This window comes from Microplitis mediator, chromosome 2 (genome assembly GCF_029852145.1).
Source record: "Microplitis mediator isolate UGA2020A chromosome 2, iyMicMedi2.1, whole genome shotgun sequence".
Taxonomy (NCBI): domain Eukaryota; kingdom Metazoa; phylum Arthropoda; class Insecta; order Hymenoptera; family Braconidae; genus Microplitis; species Microplitis mediator.
The window spans coordinates 3,470,523-3,496,023 of NC_079970.1; the positions used below are offsets into that span (position 1 = coordinate 3,470,523).

Below are 25,501 nucleotides of genomic sequence, written 5' to 3' on the forward strand. Positions count from 1 at the left end.
GTCCACCCACCCTCATATGGATCTGATCTCGAAAAATAAATTTTTCTTTGGACTTTTTTGGACGTTTCCTACTAGAGGCCACTATACTGAACAAAAAACGTTTATATTGTGCTGGGTTATTCCCAACTGGAGCAAAGTTACGGGCCACTCTTCATCTAGAATCATATATTCATCTCCACCCATGGCCACCCATGTCCACCCATGTCCACCCATGTCCACCCATGTCCACCCACCCTCATATGGATCTGATCTCAAGAAATAAATTTTTCTTTGGACTTTTTTGGGTGTTTCCTACTAGAGGCCACTATACTGAACAAAAAACGTTTTTATTGTGCTGGGTTATTCTCAACAGGAAAAAAGTTACGGGCCACTCTTCATCTAGAATCATATAATCATCTCCACCCATGTCCACCCATGTCCACCCACCCTCATATGGATCTGATCTCGAAAAATAAATTTTTCTTTAAACTTTTTTGGGTGTTTCCTACTAGAGGCCACTATACTGAACAAAAAACGTTTATATTGTGCTGGGTTATTCCCAACAGGAGCAAAGTTACGGGCCACTCTTCATCTAGAATCATATATTCATCTCCACCCATGGCCACCCATGTCCACCCATGTCCACCCATGTCCACCCATGTCCACCCACCCTCATATGGATCTGATCTCAAGAAATAAATTTTTCTTTGGACTTTTTTGGGTGTTTCCTACTAGAGGCCACTATACTGAACAAAAAACGTTTTTATTGTGCTGGGTTATTCTCAACAGGAAAAAAGTTACGGGCCACTCTTCATCTAGAATCATATATTCATCTCCACCCATGTCCACCCATGTCCACCCACCCTCATATGGATCTGATCTCGAAAAATAAATTTTTCTTTAAACTTTTTTGGGTGTTTCCTACTAGAGGCCACTATACTGAACAAAAAACGTTTATATTGTGCTGGGTTATTCCCAACAGGAGCAAAGTTTCGGGCCACTCTTCATCTAGAATCATATATTCATCTCCACCCATGTCCACCCATGTCCACCCACCCTCATATGGATCTGATCTCGAAAAATATATTTTTCTTTGGACTTTTTTGGGTGTTTCCTACTAGAGGCCACTATACTGAACAAAAAACGTATTTATTGTGCTGGGTTATTCTCAACAGGAAAAAAGTTACGGGCCACTCTTCATCTAGAATCATATATTCATCTCCACCAATGTCCACCCATGTCCACCCACCCTCATATGGATCTGATCTCGAAAAATAAATTTTTCTTTGGCGTTTTTTGGGTGTTTCCTACTAGAGGCCACTATACTGAACAAAAAACGTTTATATTGTGCTTGGTTATTCCCAACAGGAGCAAAGTTACGGGTCACTCTTCATCTAGAATCATATATTCATCTCCACCAATGTCCACCCATGTCCACCCACCCTCATATGGATCTGATCTCGAAAAATAAATTTTTCTTTGGCGTTTTTTGGGTGTTTCCTACTAGAGGCCACTATACTGAACAAAAAACGTTTATATTGTGCTTGGTTATTCCCAACAGGAGCAAAGTTACGGGTCACTCTTCATCTAGAATCATATATTCATCTCCACCCATGTCCACCCATGTCCACCCACCCTATTATGGATTTAATCTCGAAAAATAAATTTTTCTTTGGACTTTTTTGGGTGTTTCCTACTAGAGGCCACTATACTGAACAAAAAACGTTTTTATTGTGCTGGGTTATTCTCAACAGGAAAAAAGTTACGGGCCACTCTTCATCTAGAATCATATATTCATCTCCACCAATGTCCACCCATGTCCACCCACCCTCATATGGATCTGATCTCGAAAAATAAATTTTTCTTTGGCGTTTTTTGGGTGTTTCCTACTAGAGGCCACTATACTGAACAAAAAACGTTTATATTGTGCTTGGTTATTCCCAACAGGAGCAAAGTTACGGGTCACTCTTCATCTAGAATCATATATTCATCTCCACCAATGTCCACCCATGTCCACCCACCCTCATATGGATCTGATCTCGAAAAATAAATTTTTCTTTGGCGTTTTTTGGGTGTTTCCTACTAGAGGCCACTATACTGAACAAAAAACGTTTATATTGTGCTTGGTTATTCCCAACAGGAGCAAAGTTACGGGTCACTCTTCATCTAGAATCATATATTCATCTCCACCCATGTCCACCCATGTCCACCCACCCTATTATGGATTTAATCTCAAGAAATAAATTTTTCTTTGGACTTTTTTGGGTGTTTCCTACTAGAGGCCACTATACTGAACAAAAAACGTTTTTATTGTGCTGGGTTATTCTCAACAGGAAAAAAGTTACGGGCCACTCTTCATCTAGAATCATATAATCATCTCCACCCATGTCCACCCATGTCCACCCACCCTCATATGGATCTGATCTCGAAAAATAAATTTTTCTTTAAACTTTTTTGGGTGTTTCCTACTAGAGGCCACTATACTGAACAAAAAACGTTTATATTGTGCTGGGTTATTCCCAACAGGAGCAAAGTTACGGGCCACTCTTCATCTAGAATCATATATTCATCTCCACCCATGGCCACCCATGTCCACCCATGTCCACCCATGTCCACCCATGTCCACCCACCCTCATATGGATCTGATCTCAAGAAATAAATTTTTCTTTGGACTTTTTTGGGTGTTTCCTACTAGAGGCCACTATACTGAACAAAAAACGTTTTTATTGTGCTGGGTTATTCTCAACAGGAAAAAAGTTACGGGCCACTCTTCATCTAGAATCATATATTCATCTCCACCCATGTCCACCCATGTCCACCCACCCTCATATGGATCTGATCTCGAAAAATAAATTTTTCTTTAAACTTTTTTGGGTGTTTCCTACTAGAGGCCACTATACTGAACAAAAAACGTTTATATTGTGCTGGGTTATTCCCAACAGGAGCAAAGTTTCGGGCCACTCTTCATCTAGAATCATATATTCATCTCCACCCATGTCCACCCATGTCCACCCACCCTCATATGGATCTGATCTCGAAAAATATATTTTTCTTTGGACTTTTTTGGGTGTTTCCTACTAGAGGCCACTATACTGAACAAAAAACGTTTTTATTGTGCTGGGTTATTCTCAACAGGAAAAAAGTTACGGGCCACTCTTCATCTAGAATCATATATTCATCTCCACCAATGTCCACCCATGTCCACCCACCCTCATATGGATCTGATCTCGAAAAATAAATTTTTCTTTAAACTTTTTTGGGTGTTTCCTACTAGAGGCCACTATACTGAACAAAAAACGTTTTTATTGTGCTGGGTTATTCTCAACAGGAAAAAAGTTACGGGCCACTCTTCATCTAGAATCATATATTCATCTCCACCCATGTCCACCCATGTCCACCCACCCTCATATGGATCTGATCTCGAAAAATAAATTTTTCTTTAAACTTTTTTGGGTGTTTCCTACTAGAGGCCACTATACTGAACAAAAAACGTTTATATTGTGCTGGGTTATTCCCAACAGGAGCAAAGTTTCGGGCCACTCTTCATCTAGAATCATATATTCATCTCCACCCATGTCCACCCATGTCCACCCACCCTCATATGGATCTGATCTCGAAAAATATATTTTTCTTTGGACTTTTTTGGGTGTTTCCTACTAGAGGCCACTATACTGAACAAAAAACGTTTTTATTGTGCTGGGTTATTCTCAACAGGAAAAAAGTTACGGGCCACTCTTCATCTAGAATCATATATTCATCTCCACCAATGTCCACCCATGTCCACCCACCCTCATATGGATCTGATCTCGAAAAATAAATTTTTCTTTAAACTTTTTTGGGTGTTTCCTACTAGAGGCCACTATACTGAACAAAAAACGTTTTTATTGTGCTGGGTTATTCTCAACAGGAAAAAAGTTACGGGCCACTCTTCATCTAGAATCATATATTCATCTCCACCCATGTCCACCCATGTCCACCCACCCTCATATGGATCTGATCTCGAAAAATAAATTTTTCTTTAAACTTTTTTGGGTGTTTCCTACTAGAGGCCACTATACTGAACAAAAAACGTTTATATTGTGCTGGGTTATTCCCAACAGGAGCAAAGTTTCGGGCCACTCTTCATCTAGAATCATATATTCATCTCCACCAATGTCCACCCATGTCTACCCACCCTCATATGGATCTGATCTCGAAAAATAAATTTTTCTTTGGCGTTTTTTGGGTGTTTCCTACTAGAGGCCACTATACTGAACAAAAAACGTTTATATTGTGCTGGGTTATTCCCAACAGGAGCAAAGTTTCGGGCCACTCTTCATCTAGAATCATATATTCATCTCCACCCATGTCCACCCATGTCCACCCACCCTCATATGGATCTGATCTCGAAAAATAAATTTTTCTTTGGAATATTTTGGGTGTTTCCTACTAGAGGCCACTATACTGAACAAAAAACGTTTTTATTGTGCTGGGTTATTCCCAACAGGAAAAAAGTTACGGGCCACTCTTCATCTAGAATCATATATTCATCTCCACCAATGTCCACCCATGTCCACCCACCCTCATATGGATCTGATCTCGAAAAATAAATTTTTCTTTGGCGTTTTTTGGGTGTTTCCTACTAGAGGCCACTATACTGAACAAAAAACGTTTATATTGTGCTTGGTTATTCCCAACAGGAGCAAAGTTACGGGTCACTCTTCATCTAGAATCATATATTCATCTCCACCAATGTCCACCCATGTCCACCCACCCTCATATGGATCTGATCTCGAAAAATAAATTTTTCTTTGGCGTTTTTTGGGTGTTTCCTACTAGAGGCCACTATACTGAACAAAAAACGTTTATATTGTGCTTGGTTATTCCCAACAGGAGCAAAGTTACGGGTCACTCTTCATCTAGAATCATATATTCATCTCCACCCATGTCCACCCATGTCCACCCACCCTATTATGGATTTAATCTCGAAAAATAAATTTTTCTTTGGACTTTTTTGGGTGTTTCCTACTAGAGGCCACTATACTGAACAAAAAACGTTTATATTGTGCTGGGTTATTCCCAACAGGAGCAAAGTTACGGGCCACTCTTCATCTAGAATCATATATTCATCTCCACCCATGTCCACCCATGTCCACCCACCCTCATATGGATCTGATCTCGAAAAATAAATTTTTCTTTGGCGTTTTTTGGGTGTTTCCTACTAGAGGCCACTATACTGAACAAAAAACGTTTATATTGTGCTTGGTTATTCCCAACAGGAGCAAAGTTACGGGTCACTCTTCATCTAGAATCATATATTCATCTCCACCCATGTCCACCCATGTCCACCCACCCTATTATGGATCTGATCTCGAAAAATAAATTTTTCTTTGGAATATTTTGGGTGTTTCCTACTAGAGGCCACTATACTGAACAAAAAACGTTTTTATTGTGCTGGGTTATTCCCAACAGGAAAAAAGTTACGGGCCACTCTTCATCTAGAATCATATATTCATCTCCACCAATGTCCACCCATGTCCACCCACCCTCATATGGATCTGATCTCGAAAAATAAATTTTTCTTTGGCGTTTTTTGGGTGTTTCCTACTAGAGGCCACTATACTGAACAAAAAACGTTTATATTGTGCTTGGTTATTCCCAACAGGAGCAAAGTTACGGGTCACTCTTCATCTAGAATCATATATTCATCTCCACCAATGTCCACCCATGTCCACCCACCCTCATATGGATCTGATCTCGAAAAATAAATTTTTCTTTGGCGTTTTTTGGGTGTTTCCTACTAGAGGCCACTATACTGAACAAAAAACGTTTATATTGTGCTTGGTTATTCCCAACAGGAGCAAAGTTACGGGTCACTCTTCATCTAGAATCATATATTCATCTCCACCCATGTCCACCCATGTCCACCCACCCTATTATGGATTTAATCTCGAAAAATAAATTTTTCTTTGGACTTTTTTGGGTGTTTCCTACTAGAGGCCACTATACTGAACAAAAAACGTTTATATTGTGCTGGGTTATTCCCAACAGGAGCAAAGTTACGGGCCACTCTTCATCTAGAATCATATATTCATCTCCACCCATGTCCACCCATGTCCACCCACCCTCATATGGATCTGATCTCGAAAAATAAATTTTTCTTTGGACTTATTCGGGTGTTTCCTACTAGAGGCCACTATACTGAACAAAAAACGTTTATATTGTGCTGGGTTATTCCCAACAGGAGCAAAGTTACGGGCCACTCTTCATCTAGAATCATATATTCATCTCCACCAATGTCCACCCATGTCTACCCACCCTCATATGGATCTGATCTCGAAAAATAAATTTTTCTTTGGCGTTTTTTGGGTGTTTCCTACTAGAGGCCACTATACTGAACAAAAAACGTTTATATTGTGCTTGGTTATTCCCAACAGGAGCAAAGTTACGGGTCACTCTTCATCTAGAATCATATATTCATCTCCACCAATGTCCACCCATGTCCACCCACCCTCATATGGATCTGATCTCGAAAAATAAATTTTTCTTTGGCGTTTTTTGGGTGTTTCCTACTAGAGGCCACTATACTGAACAAAAAACGTTTATATTGTGCTTGGTTATTCCCAACAGGAGCAAAGTTACGGGTCACTCTTCATCTAGAATCATATATTCATCTCCACCCATGTCCACCCATGTCCACCCACCCTATTATGGATTTAATCTCGAAAAATAAATTTTTCTTTGGACTTTTTTGGGTGTTTCCTACTAGAGGCCACTATACTGAACAAAAAACGTTTATATTGTGCTGGGTTATTCCCAACAGGAGCAAAGTTACGGGCCACTCTTCATCTAGAATCATATATTCATCTCCACCCATGTCCACCCATGTCCACCCACCCTCATATGGATCTGATCTCGAAAAATAAATTTTTCTTTGGACTTATTCGGGTGTTTCCTACTAGAGGCCACTATACTGAACAAAAAACGTTTATATTGTGCTGGGTTATTCCCAACAGGAGCAAAGTTACGGGCCACTCTTCATCTAGAATCATATATTCATCTCCACCAATGTCCACCCATGTCCACCCACCCTCATATGGATCTGATCTCGAAAAATAAATTTTTCTTTGGACTTTTTTGGGTGTTTCCTACTAGAGGCCACTATACTGAACAAAAAACGTTTATATTGTGCTGGGTTATTCCCAACAGGAGCAAAGTTACGGGTCACTCTTCATCTAGAATCATATATTCATCTCCGGCAATGTCCACCCATGTCCACCCACCCTCATATGGATCTGATCTCGAAAAATAAATTTTTTTTTGGACTTTTTTGGGTGTTTCTTACTAGAGGCCACTATACTGAACAAAAAACGTTCATATTGTGCTGGGTTATTCCCAACAGGAGCAAAGTTACGGGCCACTTTTCACGAGAAGACATGGAAATTGTCATCTGTCCTCATCTGTCCGTGAGTGCATTGTGCGCTGCAGCTCAGCAGCAGGCCGTGCAAGTGCAGCCTAGTAGCAGTACGAGTTTGTACGAAACATGTATTTTTTTTCTTTATTTAATATTTCAAACATTTCTATTGTATCCTGCCGCCATTTTATTTTGATTTACGATTTTAAATGTTTCTCCCATTTTTAATAAGTTATTTTTCGAATATATAAATTTACAGCGCAAGTAGCAAGTATTATTTATAAATTATTGATGAAAATGAAATATTTCGAGTATATTTTTTAGTTAATGTAATATAATTATCGACAAAAATAAATTTTAATAAAATTATTAACTTTCTATTTTTAAATTTCGCGCCCAGTTGGCGCTACTACGTGTTGTTGTTTTCAACGTTCAAATTTTTGCGAAAGTGGGGGCGGTCGATGAATTGAAAATTCGATTGCTTGGTACCAACTGGCGGTTGGATAGCGGCAGTCAGTATCATCGACAACTTCAGTACTAGTCTAGATCCTTCTTTGTTCTTTACATTTGAATTGAAACAGTATCGCAGTGGCGTCATGTAAAATTGTGCAGTGATTGTAAAATTTATCTTTTATTAATTTAAATTGTACAAAGTGTCTATGGCGTAGTTAAGTGTTCAGTGTTTAGTGGTAGTGTAAAGTGTTAAGGGTTCAGTGCTAGTGTAAAGTGTTGCTGATGCTGATATCTTCCTAGTTCCTAAGCGGAATCATTTGGCATCGTCTGGTGGGAAATAGCAGTTAAGTGACGTTTTTTAGCTGCAATACACTTGGAGCAATTTAATTTAAATCTCCAAGTGTATTAAGACACCCTTCTGCATATTATTCCCCCACCAAGGTTTGTTCAAACACTCAAGTGTTTTTTTTTCAACTTTGTAAATATTTTTCTATCATATTCTGCCGTCATTTTGTTTTGACGTACGATTTTCAGTTTTCTTTAATTTTTAATAATTTGTTTTTCCATCATTTAAATTTACCGCGCAAGTAATCAGAATAATTAATAATTTTGCATTTCGAAATGCGCTACGCTACAGCTTCTCGCAGCGCATTTCAGAATGCATTCTACCTGCGACAATTTCCCGCTGGAATTCAAATCTGTTTCATTATCCACCGATAGTAATTTAAGTCTTATCCATCGGCTCTTCATCCTTCGGGGCAATAGATCGACCCAATTGCTTTAATCTTCGTGCTCACCCGCTAGTTAACTATTTGGCGGTAAATATTCAAATCCCCGCGCTTGCGCCGCCATCTTATAAAAATAGAACCTCCATCTTCTATGGGTTGGGTTGGCAAGCCTGCACATTGACGGGGCACGGCTTACACAGCTTTCGATGCTCAGTCACAAAACTCTGCTGCATCGAACAAGTCCGTCTGTCGAGCAAGTAAACAATATAAATAATAATAAGAGCCCAAGACCAGTAACCAGCGCTCAATTCACCTTCCTCTTCTATCTCCATCCAATCTCCATCCTCCAGCATCACTACTCAGTGCTCGTGTGTGTAATTACTCCAAATCATAAATTCTTATTTTCTCCACTCACCTCAATTCCCTTCTTAAAAATAATTACTCATTTTTTATACAACTAAATTTTTAAAACTCCATCAGTGTTGTATTTAAAAATAAGTGCTGTCTAAATTTAATTCAAATCCATTTATTATTTTGATTCAAAGTTTTTATTGCAATTAAACATAAATACAAGCAAGTGTGTGTTCTGCATCCGTGTTTAAAATGTGTGCTACATTACAACATCGTGGCCAGTATTCTTACGGTCAAAACATTGCAGTGTAAAAATTAATAAAAACGTGTTCACATGCTGAGACAATGTTTATCACCAAGTGTACTGTGAACGTCTAATCACTTTCCATTTCTTGGATTTAAATAACTCGAACAGTAATCGATTATTTTTTCACTCTAGCAAGACCTTCTTCAACCTCTTGCTCGTCAACTGCAAAAAAAAAAATTTAATTATTTTTTCATGTGATTGTGATGAAACTTTGTACACATGACCCACTCGTAGATTTCGACACCGATCATCATGCACTTGGAGTAGCAGCCGCTCAATTGTAAACCCATACATTTTTAAAATTATTAATTAAATTATAATTGCACCTCAACCAAAGGATAATAATCAGGATCGTTTCGTATGACTTGTGATGACAAAGAAAATGCCGTAAGTTTAATAATGCATTTTATTTATCGTTATTTTATTACAATTTGAATCCCGCTTTTTTTACCAGCGGACAATTTATCATTACCGAGTATTGTTAAATATCCGTAATTTTTATCGTTATCATTAGGATTGTTATTGTTGTTGTTATTAATTTAGTATCCAAACCTGATACCTGGCGACGGCATGGGCACTTAGATCCTCCGGGTTGACTAGCCGTTGACGAAAAACCTCAACCTCTGGCACAATGCCCAGTTAAATAATATTTTATTGCATTACATACACGACAATACATAAATTAAATGATAGTACACATATCAGTGCATACGCTAGGCCATTAAATAATTATTCAAGTTCATTGACCACCTGAATCTTATCAATCGATCTCTAATCAGTAATCGCTGATCACCTTTAAACTTTTTTTATAAAGAAAATAACAATTAAATAATTAAAGTAACTCGTCTACGGCAAATCTTCCTCTTCTATTAGCATAATAAAATTTAAAGTTTGAATAAAAATATGAAATAAAAGTTAGAGCCATGTAGTTAATCAGTACCGTACGATTGTTGCATGAGCACGCTATCAATCTTGATGAAAAATAATTTAGATGACGCGTTGATATTATTTTTTTATTTATAAACTTCTTTTATTTTTTTCTTCTGCTGCTTCCGCCTGCTTTACCGCTTATCTGTCTTCGCATCGCCCTCATTACAGGATTTACGAGTAGGTTGTTGGTTTAAGTCTGTAAATATGTTTAGTCGTTAATTTTTTAATTTTATATTTTATTTGTCATTTACTATTATTTTGATTATTTCATTTTTTTTAACGCAATTATCTTTACTTTATATATCGCACGAGTATCATGTACGTACGTACTTGTATAATTACTTGTTACGAACACATGAAGTTTGTGAAAAAAAGTAAGTCAGGGATTCCGGCGGTTACCTTTTCGGGTCGCCTTCTTCAACGGAATCACACGTACATTTTGGCTCGTGCAACGGTTTTCATATCAGCTCTTTTATATATTTTATTTTATCATTATTATGGATAAAAAAATTTTTTTTTCTTGATCCAAGAACATTTTTACATTATAAAATACGAACACAATTTCCTGGAGCAAGAAAAAACTTTTCGAGGTGGGAAAAAAAATTATTGCGCCAAGAAATCCTTTTTTTTGTGTACAATTTTTTTTTTCAATATCTTGGATTTTAATAGAATAAATAATTTGCTGATTTTTATCAAATGAATGATCAATTTGATGAAAATATTTATTAATTTAATTTTGGCGGTTTTTAATTTTAAAACTGCACAGAAAAAAATAAACTTTAAAAATTAGTGTTCGAAATTATATCCCGGAACCTGGGTGTCAATATGGGAAATTTGAACATTCCAAATAATAAATTTTAAAATACATGTCGTCAATTTTTTAAGTATCCGTTACAGACAATAAATTTTGATACTTATCCTGTAATTATTCGCGTTTTAATAATAAATTAAAGAATTAATATTTAGAATGATAGTACTTACTGATCACTTGATCATGTACTTGAAGATCGAATTTTTCATGCAACGAAAATTAAAAAAATTTGAGTAATCTATATACAAAACATTTCAAAAATCTCGTCATCCAGTAGATTTTTGACTTTCCAATTTTTTTTCCTCATGCGAAAAACGTTTTGGTTTTCAGGCACATACTTTATCATTAAATTACTTGTCGTTCTCAATTTATATGATCATTTTTTTCCGTGTATATATAATATATGATATATTACATCGCATTGTATTGATGGATAATCAAAAATACTAATGGCAATAAAATATAAATTAAAATTTTATGATTATGACCGGGCGTTGACCACCAATTCTTCTCGAGTCAACTGATATAATATAATACAGATACTCGAGCTATTGCTATTGCATCTTATATATTTATACATATATATTATATATGTAATGGACTCTTATTAAGGTCAACCCACTGACAAGATTAATCGCGTTTGTAATATTTATTTAACATAACTTTGGTTACTGTGTACCCGCTAAAGACTCATGAGTAATTATAATTACGTGGATAATTAACACCCTTGCAGTTACTTTAAGTGTTTGTTTATTGATACTATTAATAAACAATCACTAATTCATTACTGTCGTTAAAGATTATTACATGTAATTTATTATCACCGATCAACTACCGCCTCAATGCACTAAATTATTATTTATATCTATTTTATAGTCAATGGTTAATATTTGATTGAAAGTTATTTAATTCAATCCTGATTTTTTTTTAAACTGAGTGTTCGGTACAAAAAATTATTTTCATTGTAAAATAAAAAAAAAATTAAATTAAAGCCGATCGTAACAGTAATTTGAAATTTCACGGTTAACTTTATTGTAAATACAAATAAAATTCAATCATAAATGGGTACAAAATAAATATATAAACATTTAAATAAAATTTCTACAATCTTGGAATTAAAATAAAAGCCGCGCATGTTAATTTACGTATGGAGAAAGTAAAGAGCTCTGCTTCATATTTACTATTTATTTAAGGGGTTAGGGGTACTCAGGGGTATGAAAAAATGATGATTTTCAATAATTTTTTTTTTGTAGTTAATTACTTTATTTGACAAAAATAAAAACATAGCTTTATTAGAACACGTTTCGATTTGACTTCACGAAAATTTCAAAAAAAAAAATTAATAATTCAAAAAGTTATCGCTGTTTTTGTAGAGCCCGTTCCTCCCGAAGTCCTTTGCGGTGATCATCATAAGTCCTTGGAGATTCATCTAAAATCAATCGGACAAGAAAAATTAGTTTTATTAATAGATAATCTTGTGCCTGATCGAAGCTTTTTTTTTTTTTTTCGAAATTAACAAAATGGCGGCCTCAGGAAATTTTTTTCAAATTTTCGAGAAAAAAACCGACAGTTTATTGTTAAAAAAAAATCGAAATTTTGAAAAAAAAAAAAAATCCTTCGATCAGGCACGAGTTTTTAATGTATTTCAAAAGTACAATAAATTTTATTGAAATCTACCGAGCAGTTTTTAAGTTACAGTGATCACCAGTTCAGAAAACATAGTTTTGAGAAAAACGCATTTAAAGTTTTGCTATGGATTTATGTCGAATTATAAGAATTATTTAATAACTTACACTGAGTCATCTATTCCTGGACCATATAATAGCTCTTCAGCCGACATAGCAGCTTCCAAAATATCGATTTGCTGGTGCCTACGTTGCAATCGACCTTCTCGGGTGTTATCATTAGCGCGCTTATCTGCTACTTTGATACGTGCAGCATCCATTCTTTCTGCATACCGATGAGAATTAGGCCCACAATTAAGTCCTAGTGTATTCATCAAGACTAATAATGAATTTATACCCTCATTAAATATACACATAGCAACGTATGCAGCTATTTGTACGATGGTAAAACTAGTATTTACCGTTTTTGGGCATATTTTCCATACTAGTTGGTTAAAGCTTTCATTATTATTCTGATTGAATCCACCTACACATCTTGAAAGTAAATTTTCATTACTAAGATCTTCGTATATAGGCTTGATAGCTTTTAAAACATCAGAAGGTAAAGGAGAATAATCGTGAGAAAAGGTATCAAGCTCTCCTCTTGCTTCAGCGCGCTGGTAAGAGCACCAAGATTCTTCGCCTTTTGGACACATATCATGATTCGGTTTTTCATCACTCGAGCCGTAGTGATAAAAGGTTGCCATTATAGCAGATTTCATATTTTCAATAGAATCACAATGCCGGCGTATTGCTAAACCATAGTACACAGTTAGTTTGTCTATTAATTTTCCTGTGAGCTTACCTCGACCACCAAGACCTTTTTGTTTACTCTTCAGCGTACGTAATCGACTCCCCATCCGCTTTTGGACATGCCCTATACATTCCTTTTTATTTACAGTTGTATTTTCGTAAGGATCTGATTTTATAATTCCTGAATAGGTCTTGGAGTCACCATCACCAATATAGTTGGCATACTTAACTCCATATTTAGTTTCAGAATACGAAAACATTTCGACCATCGCATCCACCTCCATTTTCCCAGAAGACCCTTGATGATTAGCAGAACACACATCTTCATGCGATTGATACCATTCCTCGAACTCAACAGTATTTGTTTTTTTTTTCCAATACTCACATAGCTTACAATATGCACTTTTAATGTTTATGTCAAGAATCTTTCCAGTAAAATAGCCAATTATAGAAGAAACTCCAAATGACGATGTATATCCCCGTTTTTGCCAGGTTCCATCTCCCGATACAGTTAGATGATTTATATCTTCATTTTCAGTTGTTGGCATTGCTTGCTTTTCTTCATTCACAGCTTTCGTCATGAAGGTTTCTGCGACGGCTTTACTACAATTCAAAATCTGTTTCAGTAAAATTGTATGCGTAGATTTATCTAAAAAAGACGGCATGTCCATCAGGCCGCAAAACTTGCACAATCCTTCGTATCCTATTCCTAGTATTCTCATTACAAAAATGAAACGTCTGTTTATTTCATAAGAATGCCCAACGAAAGAACAGGAAGGAATATATTCATTTCCACAGTTATTACATGCAACTACAATTTTGAATCCCAGCCCACGTGTACTTGCTGTTTGAAACACTACATTTCCATCACATTTTTTACATTTTATAAGAGCAGAAATTGCAGTGAATACCTGAATAAAATTTATTATTCGAAATTCAGTACTGCTGTCTTCAGGTACATCATCTTCAGTGTTTTGTTTTAATTTTTTAGAAGATGTACTCTGAATACTTTCATCACGTTCGGCTGTTTTCGGATTAAAAACATTCTTTCTTTTGACTGAACGCGACTTATTAATTTTTTCAGAACTCCGAAGTTCTCTTGAAACCTTTCTAGAATCACGTCCCATGGTTAATAATTTAATTCACTTGAGAAATAATTTATCACAAAACTATCGACTGATCAGTGCAACGACTACAGGTATACTGGCAACCAAAAATTATTTTTCAGTTCTTGTACTACCTACAAATTGTGAATATATGTAGAAGGATATATATATATATATATATATATATATATATATATATATATATATATATATATATAATTATAAATACATTAAAATGGGGAGATATTCATGACAATGAAACCCGAAAGGTCGGTTGCTTGCAGCTGTTTCTAGCTACCTGCTCTCGAATGCCACGTAGCACCCGAGCGTCCTTTGGTCATTGTTAAATAACTCGAAAAGAATTTGTCGGATTCACTTCAAATTTTCACACAATATTTTTAAAATATTATACTTTAAGAAAATGCAAAAAAAAAAAAATCGATTTTTTGAAAATTCTGACTACCCCTAACCCCTTAATAAATATTTAAATTACATTATTAATTACCCTTTTTTCAAATGTCCGAGATATTACTACACGTATGCGCATATATATATATATAAATAAAATATGAAATAAAAATAAAAATGAATAACAAAATAAATAAATTAGAGTGATAACATAAATAGGTCAGTCTGAAAAAGCTCAAAGTCATCCATTTTCCCAATATATACAGTACATAGCACATGAATACATATATCTATATATATATGTAATGTAAAAATGTACATAGACATAACGCCTGAAGGAACGTTGCGTCGCGTAATATAACTCATACAGAGAAAGAAGTTGGTCGAACGAATAGAACATAACGTTAAAGTTGGCATCCCAGCTTTACTTATTCGCAAAGCCGGCACAGTCCATTGCTGCAGTACACTCTTACTGTGTACATGATAATGATAGTGATAATAATAATAGCAATAAGTAAAGTATCCATGTACTACATACATCTATGACACAGTAGTACACAACATTACAGTATACAGCAGTTAAGTATATATATAAAGAGAAGACCTCTTGTTACACAACACATCAACGTTCCCATTCTTCATTACATTCAAAATCGCGCTTAACATTTAATCGGCTAAAGATTTTGTTTGTCGTGTTCCATCATCATGCAGTTGCTTTTAGCAAATTATGCGTTACGTATAAATAATCATAGTGCAGTTTGTTGTTTCCAAGTTCAATTTCTGGCAATTAGCGGTGCTGGGAAAAAAAATAATGAGTAGAGCAGTAGAAGGGGTAGCGATTTGGGGTAAATTTCGGGGTGATGAATGGACACCAATGTTGATATTGATAAAATGTAAATAAAAATTGGGATGCAATTGGAAAAATACCAGGCGAGAGACGGCTAGAGTTTGCCGGATAGAAGAAGGGTGGAGCGGGGGAGGAGAGACCTGGGGCAGCTACGGACAAAGGCGCGTGTTTTCAGGCTAGCTGCTAGCTGGATTACACGATACGAGTGGCGGGTGTGCTACAAGGGAGAGGAAATAGTAGAGAAGTCTCTCTTGATGCTGCTGGTGCTGGTGATGGTGTATATAGGAGCAGAGGTAAAGCAGAGGGAAACCGCCTCCATCCCTCGGCTCCAACACACCACTGCACAGTACCCTCGACTCTCTCTGTCTCTCCCTCTCTTTCTCGCAGCCCAGCTACCCGACGGTCTCATCCGCGTTCAAATAGTGAAAGAACAGAGAAATAAAAGAAGAAATCCCCGAGAGTAGTACAGAGTGGAAGTAAAAAATAAAGAATATAAAAGTGGAGAATGAAGATAATAAAAAAAATAGAAAGCTGTCTCGGGTTTTTTATTTTTTTTACCTCTTATGTTCGATATTTAAATCTCATTTACATGTAATGAGTTGAATGGGAATGGTGGCATAAAAATAAAAGGTATAACTGTATTACTCAAGCGTAAGTCGCAAGATATTCCTCGCTGATGGTATATTAGACAAAGACAATATGTTATGTACAAGTGTAACTTGGACACGCTTGCAATGTTGGCTATTCGTGTGTAGACATATATGCAGTACTCAGTACAGTTCTGTCTTCTATATGTCGGTACACTATACGTGTACGTGTATATTGAGTTCATATCGAATTGCTACGATGTCGTACGGCATTAGTAACATTTCTCGTGTAATGCTATGTTAGACCACAAAACGGACGGATGTCCGTCAAGTTTGTCGTATTCTATGTCTATATTAAATTAACAGTCGGTACGAAGTAAAAATTCCATTTATCTCATAACATTTATAGAAATCGTAGAAAAAAATTTTACGATTTTTTATATCTATTGGGTACTTGATAAAAATTATTGCCGTGAAAAATATATTTTTTATTTACTGACATGAAAAATCGTTAAATCTACCGGAGGAACATTACTGCAGATGAGTTTTTAATTCTAGGATTTAAAGATCTCGTGCATTTGTGTTTTTGTCAGATTTATTCGAGGATAATTACTCTGCGGTCTTTAATGTGTGTTCCTTTTTGTGAAAAAAAATTTTAGTGAAGATTGAATTAAATTTTTTACAGCAAAGATGTTTACAGAGTTAAATGATTAACTTGGATACGAGGTAAAAAATTTAATTTGTCTGGATATTATTAATTGTATTGTCGAGATGTCAAGTTGATTTTACAGAATTAATTTAAATGAAAATTAATAATAGATTGCTTTCATTATTAACCCATTAACAATATTACGTTTGTAATTTAAAATATGTATATTTAAAAATGATAAGCTCGCGGAATTAAAAATGTAAACTTTATAAATATGTTATATATAGAATTTAAATGATAATTTCCTTTTAATTAAATTTTATCAATTTATTTTTATCGAATATTTGGCGCATAAAAATATAAAGAAATTGATTTTATTAAAACTTTATTTTTATTTTACATTCAGTATATTTTTAATGATCTTATAAATTTTTTTTTTTTTCAATGTCTTGGATTTTAATAGAATTAATTTTTTACAAATTGACTTTTGGCGGGTTTTAATTTTATTACACGGAAAAAAGAGCAGTTGAAAAATTGAACTCATATCTGTATTTATTACAGTTTCGTATAGTAGTAAAGCGGTGCGACTTTGAAACTGTAAAAATTAAATTTTTATCCCAGGCATTACAAATATTACAGTTTCAAACTCGATATTATCCAGAGCTCTCTATAGTAAACAGATTTTATAATTTTGAATTTTATTCTAAAATTAGTTAAAATTCTATTTTCGATCGTTAATATTACTATTCTGTATAGTAGTGTTCTTCTTAAGATATAGAATTTAAAAATTACAGTGTGAGCTGTGATTTTTCTCAGATCATTCATCATTCGCGACAATTGATAACTCAGTGTAATTTTCATGTTATGAATAAATAAGAGGTATTATTTCAAAAAGCAAAAAACACATAACCAATAAATCTCAACTTTTACAGTTTCACCCATCAACTATTAATTTTTAAATAAAGCAAGAATTCAAAATAAAAAGTAAATAATTCTTTAAAGATTTATCTAACTAAATTACATTTTAAACTATAAAATTTGCTACTTAAAATTGTATAAATTTTATTATTATAACAAATTTCTAAAATAACAGTTTAAGCTTCAATGTTTAAAGATTTTTGCCCCGAAGGCCTGTTTTCACTGTAGAAACTGTAATTTTTCAACTGCTCTTTTTTCCGTGTACTTTTTTTTCCATCTAAAATTTTATTTGTGGATCTCATTCATTATCAAATAATATATATTTTTTAAATTTTATAACAAAGGAACACGTTGATAAGGTCGGATGGTATATTTGCAAAGAAATCGATTTTTGGCACGCCCTTATATACAAATATATATATATATATATATATATATATATATATATATATATATATATATACAGATAAATGTATATAAATATGTATGAGATTACGTATATTTTACCTTATTGCTAAAAATAATTGGAGTCTTTGGCGTAGTCAATTTTTTTAAAATTATTTAAAGAAAATTTCAAGTAAAAATAAAATTGGATTCATTTATTTAAATTTTTTATTGAACGATATAATTTTAGTAATTTTTTTATGAGATGAAGAAAAACAATGAAATTATAAGAATACATTGAATTTACATTCAGAAAATATTATTCTTTATAAATTTGACACAATAATGCGAACCACGATCTAAAGTTTCAGCGGGTGAAGTTGAGATTTTATGATATTTAAATATTTCGAATTACATTAAAAGCCACCGCGGATGAGTTAGTTGCTGCACGCATATTTAATCGATTCGCGTGAATAAACTAGATTCTAAAAACTTTTTAATAATTATGTACATTTCAAAATAACTTATTTCCATTTTTTATTAAATAAAATTATAAATTATCAACTGCTAAAAGTTTTTCCATGTAATGACTAATGATCATCATTTAATTGCACCCAATTAAATTACCATCATTACAGCCATCATAATCATAACAATCTAAAGCAGACAAATAATTTAACTTTTGTATCAATTTAACTACAAATTTTTTTACTAATTTATAAAAAAAAAAAGAAATTTTTAAGAATTCAAAGAATTTACTTTCAAGAAATAAATTTGAAGAGTTAGCATTTTCTATATCTACCATCCACTTCCTCGCGGGATGAACTAAAAACTTTTAAATTAAATATTTTCATACTCTTTCCTCACAGAATCGTTATACATTTTTTTTCTTCCACCCCACCCCCGAAAAATTCATTTAAAATTTTTTCCACCCCTGAATTTTCCTAAACAACATGAAGTATTTTTCTTCAACTGGTAGTATCGATATTGTAAAAAATCTATACATATTATATTTTTACAAACGTCTCATATCAACCCCTATTATTATGATTGAAGCATCATATTGCAGTTGTCTACTGCATTGTTTGTCTCTCGTTAGCACAAGTCTATCTATATTGTTGATTTATTGATGCGACTGTCTAGTCGTCTAGTGTACGTAGTCGAATACATCATATATATATATATGTATATACATCTACATCTATATAAATGTATAGTGGCAGTGTAGCTTAACTCCCCACTATCAAAGAAAGATATACGTGACTATTCGTCTTGGACAAATGGCCGAAATGCCCGTACTTTTTCTCCTCAACCTGCTTCTCATCTGAACAACTAAACCAGAAAACTAACCAGACTCTCAAATCCCTTCAGTCAATTTTCATTATCGCTCTTCTCTATAAGACCATATAATAAAATAAAAAGAACCATACAAGATTTATAAATGACCATTTTCTTCTGACAGTTATATTAAATTATTTATATTACTCAATTACATGAGTTTTGTAGTCTAGTACTAAAGTAACAAACTTTTCTCTTCGAGCCATCAGTGACACCGGTTAACTGTAGATTGAAAACCCATAATTCAAATAAGAGATTACACATGACTTATAATAACTATTATTCTTATCGAACCAGTGTTCGAAAGGTTTTATAGAAGTCTAGAGCCGTAACTATTAAATTTATATCTACAGGAACTAATGTCTTTGTCTATAGTCTATATAGAAGTCTGTAATACTGTATCACTTAGCAATAACTTTAGTACTAAACACCAAACTACTTACTGTTGTTTTTTCAACATTGTTGTTTTTGGTTGGTTCTTTTTGAACAAAATATTGAACGGAATAACTTGGTTGGCTCTTTAGCCATGCCATGGGGTCCGAAGGTTCATTTTCACGGTAGGAAGATCAGTATTGCGAAAAGGGCAGACCAGAGAGAGCTTGAGCTATGAGTAGACCACAGCTGTGTGAACTTGCTATGTATATACGGTATGGTGGGTTTTGTGTGCCTGCCACGTACTAACTTGATAGCTATATGAACGTAACGTGGGGATAGACGTATGTACATTCGAGCGAAAACGAGGGAGAGAAAAAAAAAACACTAAAAAAATGAAAGGGATAAGAGTCATTTTTAAGAGCTTAGAAAAAAAAATTTTTTATTGTTATTTTTAGATATTAACTCTTAATTAAAAATAATTGTACGGGAAAAGGTGGGGCCGATTGGGCAAACTGAAATTTTGTTAGAAAAAAATTTTGAGCCGTGTTCGGTGTGATGGATAATTCTAGAGAACGTTTTGTTCCTCAAAGTTTTTTGAAGCCCGTTATTCGCTGGCCGTGTTGTGTTTATTAACTTTCAAGTAGTCGCGCAGGATGTTTTCCGCCCGAAAATTACTTTTAATGATTCTGCTGAAAAGCATTTTTAATTATTTAGAGACTTCGTTAAAATTTATATGGTTTTTTTTTTTAAAGATGTTTTTTTCGTCATGGACAAAAAAAATTTTTTTTTGCTGAAACTGAAAATAATTTCGGCTTGAATTGCAAAAAGAACACGCGTGCGCAGTTTAGAGTCTTACAGAGTCGCAGTTTTCGTTAATTCGTGATAGTTTTTCAGTTGTTAATCTCCTGTTTAGAGAAATATCAGTAGATTTATTCAAAAAATATATTTTCGGGGTAATTTAAAATATTTATTATTTTTTTTCATCTCAATTTTCATACCTCGGGAGTTTCACACCCTTTGTAAGTATTTACGTTCGTTTGCGCGACTACTTAAAGGTTACTGTATTTATGTATATATATATATATATATTTTTTTTTTTATTATTTATTTGATTTTTAGCACAGAACTGCGAAAACGTAGACTTGATATCTAGAAGGAGAAAAATATTTGTCGGAAAATTAATTTTTTTTAAATAGAAACAATCATTTACTTATGATAATTATTTATATTTTGATATACATATTTGAATTAAAAAAATTTTCATGCTTAATAATAAATACTGTAGTAAAAAAATTTTAATTTCACGTCGAGATAAATTATTGTAAAATGATTATTGAGATGTTACAGATCTTACGAAATCAGATATCGAAAAATGCGTATCGAATTGCATCGAGTTTACGGTTTGAGATTGAACGGAACATAATATTATATCAGTATCAAGAGCTTTTATTTTTCCCACTACTATTATTATTATTATTTACATTACTTATTTATTTTATTCAATTTTCACACCTCGAAAGTGACAATTGATAAAAATTTCTCACGCGCCAAAAACAATCAAACTAAAATCTTATTCTTTACGATCTGCAATAAACCTCGGATTAAAAGTACAATAAAATAAAAAGACAAATCATAAGAAATTTTTTTATTAAATTTCTTAAGTTTTTGAGGAAAACTTTGCCAGGAGAAACAGAAAAAAGTTGATAGCTTCTCAATAATAAATCTGACCCTCTAAATGGCTTTTCTTATTGGATTATTGAAATAACTCAGTGACATTTAAAATTGCTAGGGGACCTGGCTTGTTTTAAAGGATTAAATACGCGTTAACAGACGACAATGCCTAGCGTGGAGCTGCAGACCTCGAGTCTGACAGAGTATCGCGTAAAAAATCCGCAAAAAATAAGAAAAAAAAAAAACACCAACAAAAGTTCCCATTTTGTTGCTCGGCATCGATGCAATGGCAGCAACTGACGGATTAACGCGATGCGGTGCGGTTTCTCTTATCCAGCAAAACCGAGAGTAACAGTACTTATGCTGTACTACTGTACTTATAGACCGCGGTAAGAGGAAAATGTTACGATGCGATTCGCACGCCCACCTTGCCTAGACATAGTACGGAATTGAATAGATAGATAGAATGAAGACTCTTCGTAGTCTTAGTTTGTCCTCTACTTCATCGTTGTCCCTATGTCTCAGGGTCTCTACTATCTCCTACACATATCTATATATCTATATATATACATATACATACTAACTTGTGTAGTTTCAATGTATATTATATAGGATCTTCTGTTGCTGGCAGAGTTGCTGGTGTGTTGTATTGCTACACCACCTCTACTACATTGAAACTAAAACTCTCTTTTTCTCTCTTATTCCATTCTCCAATACACACATAGAGAACACACAGACACCATCCATGTTCTCTCTCTGTTGCTCCTCCAGGTTCTCGGTAAATCTTTTTCTCTCCCTCGCTGACTCTCTCACTCTGGGTCTCTGAAACCCGCGGGTGTTCAGCGACTCTCAATGTGTGGGGAGTAATGTCCAAAGTAACGGCAGTGCAGTGCTTCTCAATTTAATTGCATCCATTAAATGCATCCTTGTTTTTTAAATTAAAACAGATAATTCATATAAAACTTTTTAACTGAAAAAACTTATTCTTTAAATCAAATTTATTCATATTTTTTAATTTTACACCCGTTAATTCCTTGTCGTATTAGGTTATTATGAAACAAGGTCGTTAAAGCTCCGGTTTAAATTTAAGTTATGCAATAATCGTACGTAAGGTGTTGCAAGGTTAATGGTTAATGGTTAATAAGAATAAAAAAATGAATGTGAAAGAAAAAAAAAGTAAATGGCGATGGTGTTGGTGTTTAAAATTTAAGACGCGGTAATTTTGGATGAGGCTAGGAAGTGTAACTAAATCTCGAAGCCTTTGGCACGCTGTATACCTGGAGAGAGAGCATGAGTTTGGCTTGGGCCACAGCCAATGCTCTTTGCATTCGTCTTTTTCTTTTATACTCTTTTTTACTCTTCATCTTTACTTTTTTTATTTTTTATTACATGTTTCTGCGTTCTCGGTCTCTTTCCTCAGCACCCAGTTCTCCCTCGCGTTCCACTCACTACACCGCGTACCGAAGACACCGATAATATCAATTTTCTTTAAAAAATTTAACGAATTTTCTCTGTTTTTATTTTCATTTTTACTCGACTTAGAGAACTTTACTGTAATTACATTTTTTTTTAATTACCTTATTTAATGTGCATATGTTTGCTTACGTAGTGCTGCTAGATGTAAATTTTCTGGGGTAGAAAAAGTTACGAAATTATTATTTTGCACGTAAACCAAAGTCTTTAGAGCTGAATCCGTAAATTAATTTTTCATGACCTTATTGAGTATGAATTTAATGAGAGCTTGAATTAAAATAATTTTTGATAACCGAGACTATCGTTGTCTTTGTTGTAATTTTTTATGTAGAAAACCAAGCAACTCTCTACTCGTGGGTTAACTTGGTTAAATGCTAAGGGCATCGATACGAGGACAACATGAGGGAACGTACGCCATCGGCGGACGACACCCCTAAAAGGGCTCCGCCTGCACCGCTCAGAGGTGAGTGTGTACACCCCCTTAAACCCCTAGCTTTCCTACCCGCACTCACTGTCAATACCAAATTGCAATGTAACCATAATAATAGTTACGAAAAAGGAACAAAAATAAAGTTTAAGAACAAGAATTTTTGGGATTTACGAGGGCTAATAAAAATGCCCAGCATTTCCGCCATTCTGACGGCATTTTTTTCTTCTTTATCTCTGGACCCCTAAACTTATCCCATAACATCACATCGGATGATGACTGACGAACAAGTTATATCATTGTAAGTTATTTTTAGGTGAATTTAATGCTAATACCCAAAGATTACGCGCTCGGAAGATAAATCACACGTATATCATGCCTCCCATTCACGTTTGTGAAATATTGATAGGCTAAATTGCTCGCGTAAAATTAAATTAGCCGATCTAATTACCAAGCATATAAATCTACTTGTGGACTACCAAGCCACCGTGATTATCATTATTATTATTATTGTAATATTATTATGCAGCCGAGATGTGAGTCTGCCGGCTAATTTTCGCGTTCAAAGACATATCTAATATTTTCATGTAAATTGCCTGCCTTGATTCATACATTAATATATATATATCTATATATATTTATATGTATATGTACATAATATTGTATACATTTGTTACGTCATATTGTATGTTATTGAGAGCACTTGATTCAACGATCAATCATTACGGTATAGAGTACATGCATTCAAATCTATTCAAGAGAATTTATAGTACAGTAAAAATATGATATGTCTCCTATTAAATATATATATTTATAATTAATATTTACTTTGACATCAATATCAAAATATTTCATTTCATCCCTAATTTAGTATCGTCTGACTCGGAGGTAATTTTCCAGTAAATATTCCTCTGGAAATTATTGAAAATTACCCTGTGGTGTATTTATTTTTACCCTTCCTAATAATATTACGGAGTAAAATATATACCATTGGTAATTGAGAATATTTTTTCTATTCCGAAAAATTTTGACAAAACTTATCATTTTTTTGACAGTATTACTCTGAATTGCAGGGTATTTTTTCAATTTAAAAAAAATTATGTCTATATATGTACGTAAAGTTGGTGTAATTTTTTCTGTTCAAGCTTCAGTTAACTTCATAAAGTAAATTATCACCGAGAATAGTTATTGAAACAGCTGTTTATTAATTATAAACAAAAGGTTTATCCGCTTCCTTCGTTAGTTAAAATCTTTATTTTATTATCGGTCAAGTTAAATAACGGCACGTGTCAATTTAAAATTTTTCTACTGTTATGTATAAGTCACTCGTAATTAATGTTTTAGATAACAGAATATGAGCCTTTGAGAGTCACCCTTTTATTCAAATTATTATTTTATGTTTATCACACTGTAAAATGAGCGGTGTTAAAAATGGACTCATTTTAACTCCGCCCGGTATTCAAATAAAATTACACCGGTGTAGGAGGAGTAATTCACCGGTGTCAAAAATACCGGTGTTAAATCACGGTAATCGGTGTAAAAACGGAGTAATATCGGTGTAAAAGCGGTGTAAACTGCGTCCGCTTGGAGTATTAACTTTAAAGAATAAAACACAAAAAATGTCAGTTCACAAAGTAAAATATTTTAATACCGGTTTAGAATATTTACACCGGCAGCGGTGTTATTTTTACACCGGAGAATTTTTTTTAACACCGGTACAGAATATTTACACCGGCGGCGGCGTTATTTTCACACTGCTTTCGGTGTTGAAATTTAACACCGCCAATTTTAACACCTACACCGCTTGGACTTACCCCGGTTATTTTTTACAGTGCAATGATAATCATTAGTTTAATAACAACAATTAACGGTTTAGAACAGAGTGATTTTAACTCGCGATTATAAATTACCTCGAGGTGAATGACAATGTTGATAAAGCAACTGACTTT

At 34.1% G+C, this 25,501-nt stretch overlaps 2 protein-coding genes across 4 annotated transcripts in view; one reads left to right on the forward strand and one right to left on the reverse strand.

The window, feature by feature from the left end:
* The first annotated feature begins 8,757 nt into the window (after nucleotides 1-8,757).
* LOC130663803 (MATH and LRR domain-containing protein PFE0570w-like) overlaps nucleotides 8,758-25,501 on the forward strand; it is a 42,627-nt gene continuing 25,883 nt past the window's right edge. The window contains exons 1-2 of one of the 2 annotated variants that reach the window (XM_057463272.1): nucleotides 8,758-9,598; nucleotides 23,457-23,588. In XM_057463272.1, coding sequence (XP_057319255.1) covers nucleotides 23,525-23,588 — 64 coding nt within the window. In that variant the 5' untranslated portion in view covers nucleotides 8,758-9,598; nucleotides 23,457-23,524. The remainder of the gene's footprint in view (nucleotides 9,599-23,456; nucleotides 23,589-25,501) is intronic. The other variant, XM_057463273.1, reaches the window with a different exon arrangement.
* LOC130663804 (uncharacterized) lies at nucleotides 12,156-25,468 on the reverse strand. 2 transcript variants are annotated; one of them, XR_008989253.1, is made up of 4 exons: nucleotides 25,367-25,468; nucleotides 13,039-14,609; nucleotides 12,746-12,938; nucleotides 12,156-12,381 (listed from the first exon to the last, which is right to left on the reverse strand). XR_008989253.1 is itself a non-coding variant. In XM_057463274.1 (3 exons), the coding sequence occupies exons 2-3, from the start codon at nucleotides 14,494-14,496 to the stop codon at nucleotides 12,378-12,380; spliced, it is 1,755 nt and encodes a 584-aa protein (XP_057319257.1). In that variant the 5' UTR covers nucleotides 14,497-14,609; nucleotides 25,367-25,468; the 3' UTR covers nucleotides 12,156-12,377. The 2 variants fall into 2 exon arrangements, 1 of the variants encoding a protein (XP_057319257.1); XM_057463274.1 differs by having other exon boundaries at nucleotides 12,746-14,609.